Source organism: Moschus berezovskii, chromosome 6, assembly GCF_049115385.1.
Source record: "Moschus berezovskii isolate FMDL1 chromosome 6, NW_MosBer_1.0, whole genome shotgun sequence".
NCBI lineage: Eukaryota > Metazoa > Chordata > Mammalia > Artiodactyla > Moschidae > Moschus > Moschus berezovskii.
Window position 1 is genome coordinate 80,356,455 of NC_142465.1, and position 11,737 is coordinate 80,368,191.

General features: G+C 50.9%; 1 protein-coding gene across 1 annotated transcript; it reads right to left on the minus strand.

Annotated features, from left to right (window-relative positions):
• Positions 1-320: 320 nt before the first annotated feature.
• On the minus strand, positions 321-7,230 carry LOC129536097 (interleukin-2 receptor subunit beta-like). The gene is made up of 8 exons (XM_088836721.1): positions 7,158-7,230; positions 6,844-6,964; positions 6,295-6,511; positions 5,375-5,477; positions 4,720-4,825; positions 2,916-3,064; positions 1,409-1,574; positions 321-1,133 (listed from the first exon to the last, which is right to left on the minus strand). The coding sequence occupies exons 2-8, from the start codon at positions 6,929-6,931 to the stop codon at positions 1,078-1,080; spliced, it is 885 nt and encodes a 294-aa protein (XP_088692847.1). The 5' UTR covers positions 6,932-6,964; positions 7,158-7,230; the 3' UTR covers positions 321-1,077.
• Between the last annotated feature and the right edge of the window lie 4,507 nt (positions 7,231-11,737).

Sequence of the window (11,737 nt, forward strand, 5' to 3'; positions counted from 1 at the left end):
TGTGCTTTTTAATACACTATCCAGGTTTGTCATATCTTTTCTTTGAAGGATGAAGTGTCTTAATTTCATGGCTGCAGTCACCATCCACAGTGATTTTGGAGCCCAAGAAAATAAAATTTGTCACTGCTTCCACTTTTTCCCCTTCTATTTACCATGAAGTGATGGGACTGGATGCCATGATCTTAAATTTTTTGAACATCGAATTTAAAGTTAGCTTTTTCACTGGAGGACGGAGGGATAGATGGATGGATTGAGACAAGGAGGAAGGATGAAATGAAGGAAGGTCTTGGCATTGGGTTGAGAAAGGGTCTATTCATCCATTTATTAATCTAACAGTGATCTACTGAGTACCTACTGCCAGCACGTGCTGGGCACTGTGGGTGTTACAGAATGCATGGGACTTGAAATCTAACTCAAGGAAGCATCTCTTAGTGTAGGGGTAAGGCAAATATGCAAATAATAACAACAAAGGGAGTGTGTCAGTACAATAACCTTTGGGTTCAATTTTCACAACAGTCCTAATATCAAATGATAACAGTAAATACTACGTTTGATTCTAAATCTTTCAAGGTTTTATCTAAATAAAGTAAAAATGCAGGAAAAAAATCATTTTTCAGACTATATAGGCAATTTTGTCGTGCTGTGATTCATGGGGTCGCAAAGAGTCGGACACGACTGAGCGACTGAATGGAACGGAACGGAATAAGGATAAAACGCATAGAGTAGGCCAGTTCAAATAAAATATATGCAGAGAGAAAAAAAACAGATCCTTGCTTGACTGAGCCAAGAAGGGGAGACCTTCTAGATACCTTCTAAACCTTCTAGATACACCCTTAACCTTCTAAAATTCTAGACGTGTACTCATTCAATCAACAAATTTTTATTGAGTACTGACTGTGTAGCAGCTGTCTTCTAGGCTCCTGGACTGTAACTGTATAGAGCTCACAGTCTGGTGGGAGTGGGGGTCAGGGGATACAACAGCAGTGGGTGGGCAGAGACAGTAAATGCAATAGCCAAGTAAGTTCCATAAGGAGGGGCTTCCCTGGTGGCTCACAGGTAAAGAATCCACCTGCAAATTCAGGAGACACAGGTTCGATCTCTGGTCCTATAAGATCCCGTATGTCTCAGAGCAACTAAAAGAAATCAAAAGTTTGAGGTTTCAGGGTGGAGAGAGTGGAAAGAATCTCACTGGTCCCACACTCACAAGCCCACTGGCAAGTCCCACACCCTCTCTGAGCCCCTGTTCCTATCTGTAAAACACACCCACTTTACCACCTTGCCTGTCACATCCAGTGAGTTAATGATGGTCAAAGGGCGTCATACCCACACTCCAAAGCTGCCCCAGCAGCTGCCCCCAGTCCTTTCCTTCTGCCCAGGCTGCATCCCCACCTCAGCTCCCCATCAGTACCTGCAGGGACCGTCCTGAAGGCCAGAGGCTGGCTCCAGTGGCTCCACACCTCATGGCTGCCGAGCTGGGGCTTGGCCCGCACCTGAAGCTCATATTCCGTGCCTGGAGCAAGATTCTCCAGGGAGATCCATCGCTGGTTCAGCCTGAGGGTCAGTACCGGGGCATCCTGCAGCAGAGACAGGGCTGTCAGACCAGAGGGGTCTGCACTATCCCCTCACTTCCTGTGGCGGGGCTGGTTGAGCATATGAGCAGAGCAGTGCCTCCCTTTATCCCTTCCAGCCATCCATCCTGCACTGTCCCACCTCCTACAGAAAGGCTCCCCAACCAGCCACTTGCAGGGGTCCCAAGAATCAGGGTCTTCCTGAGCCCCTCCCCCCCTCTCAACTCCACTATCCAAAGCCATCTGTCAATCAGCTGGTTCCACATCCAGAACCTATTCTGGACCCTTCCCTCTTCCCTCCACTCCTTCCTCCTGCAGGTCTGAGCTCCCACGACCTCTGAGCCGCGTCCAAGGTCTCCCTCCTTCCCTGCGCCCCGCGCCCCTGTGCTCTGCTGCAGTCTCTTCTCCGCTCAGCCATAAAGAGGGGCTTCCCATAGACCTCTCCCTGCTCAGCGTCACGCTTTTTGCTTTTCTCTTCAGTACGCCAGACACACAGACCATGTCTTGCCTTTGCAATGATTCTTTCCTCTGCCTGGAAGGCCCTCCCCAGATCCTCAAATAATCAGCTCCTACTTGAGCCCCAGATCTCAGAAAGGCCTGGTGACTTGAGTCTGAAGGAGCCTGGCCCAGGCCTTCTCAACTGTGTTATCACAATGAAATTTCATGAGAGTATGTAAAAACATCGCAGAGTCTGCTCCTATCCCCCATGTGAGTTTCCTCAGAGGCAGCTTGTCCGGCTCTCCCTCCGTTCTCTCCCCAGCATCCAGCACATAGTAGGCATTCAGGGAATGTTTGTTGAGTGAGTGAGCAAATAAAGGAATGGGGAAGTGAATGAGTGGTGGTTCTGCAGTAAATAATTTGTTGCATGCAGGAAACCTGGGTTGAATCCCTGGGTCAGGAAGATCGCTGGAGAAGGAAATGGCAACCCACTCCAGTATTCCTACCTTGAGAATCCCGTGGACTGAGGAGCCTAGCAGGCTACAGTCCCTGGGGTCACAAAGCATCGGACACGTCTGAGTGACTAACACACGGTGAATGAGTAAGCGATCAACCCCCACGGACGTGGACCACACTGGATTTGAAGAGGGAAGGGTGACTGCCCAAGCCCTGTGAAATCTTCAGAAGGGGAGTCACCTGCCTCTTGGCTTTCTAAATCTTGCATTGAATATGAAACCAGCTGGACCCTTGGGGTGTCAGGGGACATCAGAGGGAGGGTGATGGGGGGGGCGGTTCCAAGGAGCAGCAGGGGTTGATCAGGGGCTTCTGTGGCTTTGCTGGGATGAAGGATGGATAGGGTGACCAGGACAGGGAGGAGTCAGGGCAGGTGGGATGGAGCCAGGTACTCACCTCCCAGCTGTGGCCCGCAGACCTAGTCCGGGCCTCGAACTCCACGTCATTTTGGATGTAGTGGGATACCTGGGAGACGGTCCAGGTTATGTTGCACCTATGGGTCTCTATGTGGACGACTTGGAGGGAGTGGGGTGGAACCAGACGAACTGGAGACAAAGGCAGAGAGAACAAGCTCAGGGGATGCCACCTGCTGATGCTGAGACGAGGAAGCCGAGCCGAGCTCCCACCTCCGCCTTTGCACCTGCTGTTCCTCCCTCCTGGTGTTCTCTCCTCCCAGGGATCGGCAGCTCGCTGCTCAAATATCACCCACTCAGAGAAGCTTACCCCGGCCACCCGCCACTCTCTCCCCCTCGCTTGTTTCATTTTTCTACCTAGTACTTATCATCATCTGATATATTAAATATCTACTTCTGATTCTTTATTCGTTTTCTGTCTGCCCTACCAAACTGAGCTCTCTGAGGGCAAGGACTTGATCTCTGGAGTATCCTTGGTGCCTGGAACATTACCCAGCACATGGTGGGCACTTGATTAGATATCTGTGGAACGGATGAATCCAGGCAGACTTTCTCTACACTCAGATTTGATCAAAGAGATTTACCTGGATCATCTCATTAATTTAATTTAATTCTACTTCACCACTCTTATATGATTATAAGACTGTATGATTCTGAAGTTCAATTGATCTTATTTTTATACTTCTGAGACTCTGTAGAACGCCACAAATAATAATTAGCAAATGTTTATTGAGCAAGTGCTAAACAATTTCTGTATCTTGGCTTGTAGACTCCTGCAGCAACCATGCTTTTGGTGTTGTTTAGTTGCTAAGTTTTGTCTGACTCTTTTCGACCCCGCCAGGCTCCTCTGTCAGTGGAATGTCCCAGGCAAGAATACTGGAATGGACTGCCATTTCCTTCTTTGGGGATTTTCCTGACCCAGGAGTCGAATAGGCATTGCAGGTGGATTCTTAATCGCTGCACCACCACAGAAGCCCTACAGCAACCACAGGCAGCAGGTAACTGGTTATCCACACTTTACAGATGAGGAAACTGAGGTTCAGACATGTTAAATGACCTGCCAGTCAGATTACCCTCATTTAATGCAGGATTGCATTTAGAACCCTAGATCACACTCTATGCTCCCATCTCTTCCCTAGAGATGACCTCCAAGGTTGGAGAGGGAGGGGGATAGGCTGGAGGTGGGGGAGGGCACTTAGTCATTCACCAACCTTCCCCCAGCACCACCCAGATCAGCCCTGATGCTGAGTGTTCAGAACAGATATGTAAGGATGGCAGAAGCTCTGCCCTCAGGGAAACTCACAGCCCAATGAGGGAGACAGATCCATTATCAGGCAGCAAAGACCCAGGACATAAACACCCTGAAATAGAAGGTACCAAGGGCTCCAGGAGTCTGGGAAGGCCTCCTGGAGGAGGTGACTCTTCACTGAACTTGATGGGTGAGTAACAATTTTTGGGGTGACAAGAGCCTTCCAAGCAGGCTGAGGCTGCTTAGTGTGCAAGTGTTTAGAGGCATGGAAGATCAAGTTGAGCCTGGAGAGCTGGTCCTTGGTATGGCAGGAATATAAGCCACAAGAGGAGGCATGCTGGAGAAAGAAGCCAGGCCAAGAGGCCTTGAACACCAGGGCAAGCATCCGGGACTTCATCCCAAGTTCAGGGGGCAGTGAGTTGGAAGCTGATAGGGGTGTGGAAGCTGATGAGAGACTAGTGCTGGGTGATCCCAGAGGGGAAGACAGGGAGGGAAGTGCCCACCCTGCCCACCCCCCGCCAGCTCCACCCTCACTCACTGTAATCAAAGGGCTTGATATCCTGGGTCATCATCCTTCTCCACTTCCCACCTTCAGAGCACATCACCGTCAACTTCATGACATCCACTACGGTCAGTTTCTGAGCCTGCAAGGGAGGGAGGCTGGGATGTAACTGCCAGTAGCTGATGTGGGGATGGAGAGACTGCTGGGATGTGGATGGCAGGGGAAACCACGGCTGTAATAAGCTGCACCCCCTCCCTGAGATTCTTCACCTAAGACACGGCTCAGCAAACTTTATGAAAAGGGTCAGATAGTTAATATTTTTGATGCTGCAGGTCATATGATCTCTGTCACACCTATTCAATGTTGCCATTGTTGCTGTCCTGCACAAGCAGCCATAAAAAACAAGAGAGCGAACGGGTGTGGTGTTGTGCCAATAAAACTTAATTTATAAAAGCAGACAGTAGACAGGAGCAGAGCTGAGCAGTTGACACCTCATGAACCTCGGATCCCTGCACCCCTGGGTCAGTCATCTGTTCTCCCTGGATGCTGCCTCCTTCCTCCTGCCTCCCCACCCCAGCAAGCTCACTCTGCTGCAGCCCCTGACCAGTGGGTGTGCTGGCGCCTCCACCAGAAACATGCTCCTCTGCACCCACCGCCCCCCTGGCCGCCCCTCTCAGCTCTGGCTACTCACTTCTGGAGAATGTCCTAGGACCAGGTTGCATGCCCAGGATCCCGGCTTCACTGGTTGCAGCTCACAGGTGTGGTTCCACTGTTTTGTAGGAAAAACCACCTCTCTTTGAGGGAAAAGAGGGACCCCCTCAGAGCTGGCCTCAGGAGGGTCCCCATGCAGCATTACTGATCTGATCCCAGGCGTTATGCCAACACCACCTGCCCCGCTTCCCTTTGTGAGCATCTCTCCCTCCCAGTCAAGCCACAAGGCAGTGAAAGTGATCCAGAAACAAATCTGTTTAGGGCACATGGCCCTTCCCACCTAAAGCCCTCCAAATTCTCCCCATAGGGCTGAGGGGGCAGACGATCCTTGACAGGCCCTCAAGAGCCCCTTAGCATCACCACCCACCTGGGAGCCAAGGTCAAAGCCGTCCTGCTGGCTGCTACCAGCAGGAGGTTTGGATCAGTGACCCTTCACCGGTTCCTTCCCAGCCGGTAGTTTCCCGCAGCCTCTCCCTGTCCCCTGTCCCCTGTCCCCACAGCTGTCCTAGGCATCTCACAAAATCCCAGGTTACTCAAAAACTTTGGGGAACCCCATTCGGTCCTCCTTGCCTCTAACATTGAGTCCATCCTCGGCGTATCAGGCGAGCAGCCCAGTGTCCCCAAACTTCCTAGTGTGGCTCATACCCAGGCCTGCTACTGCAGCCCAGATTGCACATCCCACTGCCACTCCGACTCCAGGAGTCTAAATATCTGACACCCCAGTTCTTCCAGACTCCTGTGACACCAACGGCCTGTGGGTCTTATTAGTCCAAAATTCTCAAAGTGCAGAGTTCTTGGAGTCTGAGAGCTGTTAGTAGGATTTCAAGAGTCTAAAAGTCAGGATGACAAGATCTCAGCACCCTGCAATTCTGTATATTTGCCCGTCAACCCCACACGTACCTCTGGAGCTGCCGGCTGTGCAAGTAGCAGGTGGTGGCCTGCAGGCCCTCATCATGGCTCCAGACGCAGGAGACGTTGGCTCTCGAGTTATAGAAGCATGTGATGTTGGAAGTGTATGCCGTGAAGATGCGGCGTGTGGGGCTGTCTGTAGGGTACCCACGGCCTTCAAGGGTTCGCCCACCACGCCTGTCCCTACCAGGTGAGGAGATGCTCAGTCCTGGTGAGCAGAGGAAGGGTTAGTGGGTCCGCTTCAGAGAGGACAAAACTGAGTCCCACAGCCTGCAAGGACCCCCAGACTGGTCGAGGCAGGGCAGGGACAAGAAGACATTGTCTTCCTGGGATTCGGAGAGGCCCTTGGGTACCGTGTAGCCAGGATGGTCGAGGGAGAAGGTAGATACCAGGTCCCTGGTCCCATTGGCCCCCTCCCCCATCTCCTGCCCCTGCTGATGGGGCTTCTGCCAAGAATCAGGGGTCTCAGAACAAGTTCTAGAAGGGCCTCGGCCTCCCTCCTGAGGGAAAGCCCAGCTCTCCAGATGCCAGGGTCCTCACCGTTCACTGATGTAGGTGCCTGAGGGATGGCCAGGGACAAGAGAAGGAGGAGGAGGGACAGACGGCAGGACAGGGCCGGAGCCGCCATCACATCCACGGGTGGGGGCTGGGGAAGGGAGCCCTGGAGGAAGAAGGGGAGAGAGCAGGACTGAGCACCCAGCCACCTCGTCCCCACCCAAGAGACAGGCTGGGCTCTGTCCTCCCGAGGTGTACCCATTGGCTCCCCACCATGCCAGCCTCAGGGCCTTTGCACCTGCTGGTTCTGAAATCATTTTCCTCAATTGGGACTCGAACCCAGTCAAAATCCATGGTACCTGTGTTTAGGGCCTAATGAAGCTCAGGTTCTTGATGTCTCCAGAATGAGTGTAGGCCACCTCAGAAGGTGAGTGCAGACAGGAAGTGTGGAGTGGTTAGTTTTTATGGACTGGGTAATTTCATATGTAAATGAGTGGGAGGATTATTCCAACCATTTTGGGGAAGGACTGGAGGTTTCCAGGAACTGGGCCACAGCCACTCCTCCGTCTTTTGCCTCTGGGTGTGTCATTTAGCTTGCTGACTGAGGATCAAGGTCTAATCAAGTCCATTTATCTGCCATCTTGGACCCATTTGATTCTAATCAGTTTATGTTGTGTCCTTGGGCTATATCAAAGTTTTGCCCTGCCCCTTTCCCTCCTATTACAGTCCCTCTGCCTCACCCATGCTCTTTCCTTTCCTTTGGAGAGTCAGGGTCCCATGTTGTCATTGCTGAAAGGACTCTCTGCCGTTATTGAAAAGTTGGGGAAAATAAGGCCCAGAAGGAGGGAAGACCTGCTTATATCCACATAGAGAGGCCAGGATAGAGATGGAATTAGAGCTCACAGACTCAGGTTAGATCCCTGGGTCAGAAGATCTCCTGGTGAAGGAAATGGCAACCCAAATCAGTATTTTTGCCTGGAAAATTCCATGGACAGGGGAGCCTGGCGGGTTGCAGTCCATTGGGTTGCAAATAGTTGGCCACGACTGAGAGACTGAACACATCCTCTCTACCTGGCTGCTTGCTCACCCACACCAAAACCATGTGTCAAGATGTTTTGAAACCAGTAACCTCAGGTTAGGACTTGAACCCACGTGGCCAGGACTGGAACCCAGCCAAAACCCAGGCTGGGACTCGAACCCACAATCTTTTAATTAGAATCACTCACCTCATGTCTGGACTTACTGAGGCTCAGGTTCTTCGTGTCTCATCACAGAAAGAATTCAGTGAGAGACAAAGTGATAGGTATGAAACGGATTTATTCAGACTCAGAGAGAAGCACACTCCACGGGCCACTGTAGTGGCCCGTGAAGTGTGGCCTGGTTAGTTTTTATAGACTGGGTAATTCCATATGCTAATGAGTGGGAGGATTATTCCAACTATTTTGGGGAAAGGGCGGAGATTTCCAGGAATTGGGCCACCACCTTGCTCTTTTGACAGTGCCTTGGAACTGTCAGGGGTCTCTTGTTATGTCATTTAGCTTTGTTGATTGAGGATCAAGGTCTAATTAAAGTCCACTTGTCTGCCATCTTGGACCCATTTGAGTCTAAATCAAATGTGCTTAAGTTGTGTCCTTGGGCTATGTCGTTCTTTCAAAAGTTGTGCCCTACCCTTTCCCTCCTGTTACAGTTCCTCTATGCCAGGCTCAATTTCAAACCTTTAACCACGGCCATCAGGATATCTACCGGAGATACACCCATTATTCCCATTTTCAGAAGAGAAATTGAGGTTCAGAGAGGTGAAGCAAATTATCCAAGATCACACAGCTGATAAGAGGCAGCTGTGAAATCTGAGCCAAGGCACACTGCCTCAGTTCAGTTCAGTTCAGTTGCTCAGTCATGTCCGACTCTTTGCGACCCCATGAAGCACAGCATGCCAGGCCTCCCTGTCCATCACCAACTCCCGGAGTTCACACAAACTCATGTCCATCGAGTCGGTGATGCCATCCAGCCATCTCATTCTTTGTCGGTCCCCTTCTCCTCCTGCCCCTAATCCCTCCCAGCATCAGAGTCTTTTCCAGTGAGTCAACTCTTCGCATGGGGTGGCCAAAGTATTGGAGTTTCAGTTTTAGCATCAGTCCTTCCAATCAATGAACACCCAGGACTGATCTCATTTAGAATGGACTGCCCAGTAAACTGTGCTGATCATCTTATAACAAAACCTCATAGCAATTCTTGAGTAAGGGGTGAGGTGGGCAAATGGGGACTAAGCCCTCACGCTGTGCTAGGGTTTTGCTTGCACCAGCTCATCTAATCTGCCAGTAGCAGGGGCTGGGAGCATGTATTGTCTCAGTACTCAGGTGAGGAGACCAAGGCTCTAAGCCATGAACCCACTCAATGTCACATTGCAGAAGAAACAGAGCTGGGATTCCACCCCAGGGCGGCACCAAGAGGCCCAGTGCCTCCCATCATTCTGTCCCACCCAGACCCTGTCCCAGAAGTAAGACCCACAGCTTCCCCTCCTGAGCCACACTGGCCCACCAGAGGGCATCTGGCCTGAGTGTGGAGCAGGACCCAGAAAGTTACCTAGTTGCTCCTCCTTTCCCAGCCCAATGTCTCCCTAGAGCAATGCTTCCTGACCAGGCTGGTTGCCTTTCTGGATCCTCCAATTCCCTATAGCACAGAGCATAGCCTCAGTACTTTGTACACAAGGGTGCTCTATAATTGCTTTAAGGGCACCCTGGTTGGAGAAGACTCTTGGGAGTCCTTTGGACTGCAAAGAGATCCAACCAGTCAATCCTAAAGGAAATCAACCCTGAATATTCATTGGAAGGACTGATGCTGAAGCTGAAGCTCCAGTACTTTGGCCACTTGATGTGAAGAGCTGACTCTTTAGAAAAAACCCTGATGCTGGGAAAGAATGAAGGCAGAAGGAGAAGGGGATGACAGAGGATGAGATGGTTGGATGACATTACCAACTCAATGGACATGAGTTTGAGCAAACTCTGGGAGCTGGTGATGGACAGGGAAGCCTGGCATGCTGTAGTCCATGGGATTGCAAAGAGTTGAACCTGACTTAGCAACTGAACAACACTGAACAAGGCTGCAGTAAAACTAAGCCTGCATGAGGCAACTAGAGAGTCCATGTGTCACAAGGAAAGATCTGGCATGACACAAGGAAGATCCCTCCCGCCTCAACTAAGATCCGTATTCTGCAAATAATAAATAAATAAATACAAAAAAAAAAAAAAAAAAGAACACGAATTCTGAGCCCAGAAGTTGCCACTAGAGGGCGATGTGTGCCTCTTCCCCGCCTCCACACTGGGGCAGGAAGGTGATGAAAGCAAGGAGAGCGGCCCAAAGTGGACAGCGGCCTCGCCCTCCTTGGGGCTCCAGGTGCCCCCAGGACAAGATGGGGAAGCAAGCAGGGCCCGCCAATTCCAGGCAGGAAGCATGAGAGGAACCCAAGGAAAGAGAAAGCCAAGAGAATGACCCACAAGGCATCTTGGAGACTCTCAGATCTATCTTCTCCCTGCAGAGATGAAGAGCCTGGGCCCAGACAGGGGCAGATGTCAGCCTGAGGTCACACAGCAGGGTGGAGGTTTAAACCCTGCCCTCCAGCCTCCCAGAACCCTTCCTCCCACTCAGCCCCCAGACAGAGAGAAGGAAGCTTAACTCAAAGGATCCCTCACCTTCCTCTAGTTGGTACAGATCAGAAATGGGTTCCTGAGACAGCCCCAGGCCCCAGCCCTCTGCTCCTCCTGTATCTCTTTCCCAAACACCTCCGTCTCCAGCCCTAACTACCCAAGGACTCACAGTCCTGAAGCTCTCGCTCTGACCCACCTCCTCATCCCTGCATCTCCCTTGTTCTGCTCATCTGGCCATCATTCTGTCCCCCAAGTACCACTGCCAAGCCTTTGGCCTCAGCCACTGTCCTCTTAGAATGAAAATCAATCCTTGCTTGAACTACCCGCCACCCAAAAAAGGCTTCCTGCTGCACTTATAATACAACCTCACCTGCTCACCCTGCAAGTCTCAGACCTGCCACCCCTGCCCCTGCCTCCCTATCAGTCCCTGGAGGGCTCTAAGCTCAAGCCTGCCGGACCCTCACCATGCTCCCTCTGAGCTCCTACTACAGTCTTCCCAGACCAGTCTCACCCCATCTAAAGCCGACATGTGCCTGTTAAGTCCTGGCACCCACCTGTCTCCCCAGAGCACTCGCGCTCATTTGTAATTGGTTGGACATTGGGGAAGGATTTGCTTGGGATCTGTCCTCCTGGCTGGACTGTGGCTCCTCAAGATCACAGGTCAAGTTCATGGAGTCCCACGGCTTCTCTGGTAAGTGGAGCCATGTGTGGCTCAAGGTAGGTGCTCAAATTGTAGTTGTTGAAAGAATGGATGGATGGAGAGAAGGATGGAGGATGGAAAGAAGGAAGGTCTTGGTACTGGACTGAGACAGTGTCTATTCATGCTTTCATCAATCTGATAGGGATTTACAGAATACCTACTGCCAGCACCCTGCTGGGCACTGTGGGAGTTACAGGAAGTCTGGGATTTGAAGTCTGTCTAAATCAAGGAAGCATCTTTTAGTATGGGAGTAGGAAAAGTGAAAGTGTTATTCTCTCAGTTGTGTCTGATTCTTTTGCAACCCCATGGGCTGTATCCCACCAGGTTCCTCTGTCCATGGAATTCTCCAGGCAGGAGTACTGTAGTGGATAGCCATTCACTTCTCCAGGGGATTTTCCTGACCCAGGAATTGAACCCAGATCAGGCAGATTCTTTACCATCTGAGCCACCAGGGAAGCCCATGGGAGTAGGGCAAATATGTAAATAACTACTAAAGGAGTATGTCAGTACCATGTCCTTTGGATTGAATTTTCAGGACATGTATCAAATGATAAGATTAAATATATACGATTTGATTTTAAACCTTTCAAGTTTT

Bases quoted from the DNA above. Each gene is read 5' to 3' on its own strand.
- LOC129536097 (XM_088836721.1), bottom strand. From the start codon at position 6,931: ATGGCGGCTCCGGCCCTGTCCTGCCGTCTGTCCCTCCTCCTCCTTCTC. The intron at 6,512-6,843 runs GTGAGGACCCTG...TCTGCTCACCAG, and splicing joins GGCACCTACATCAGTGAACG to GACTGAGCATCTCCTCACCT. The intron at 3,065-4,719 runs GTGAGTGAGGGT...CTTTGTCTCCAG, and splicing joins TATCAAGCCCTTTGATTACA to TTCGTCTGGTTCCACCCCAC.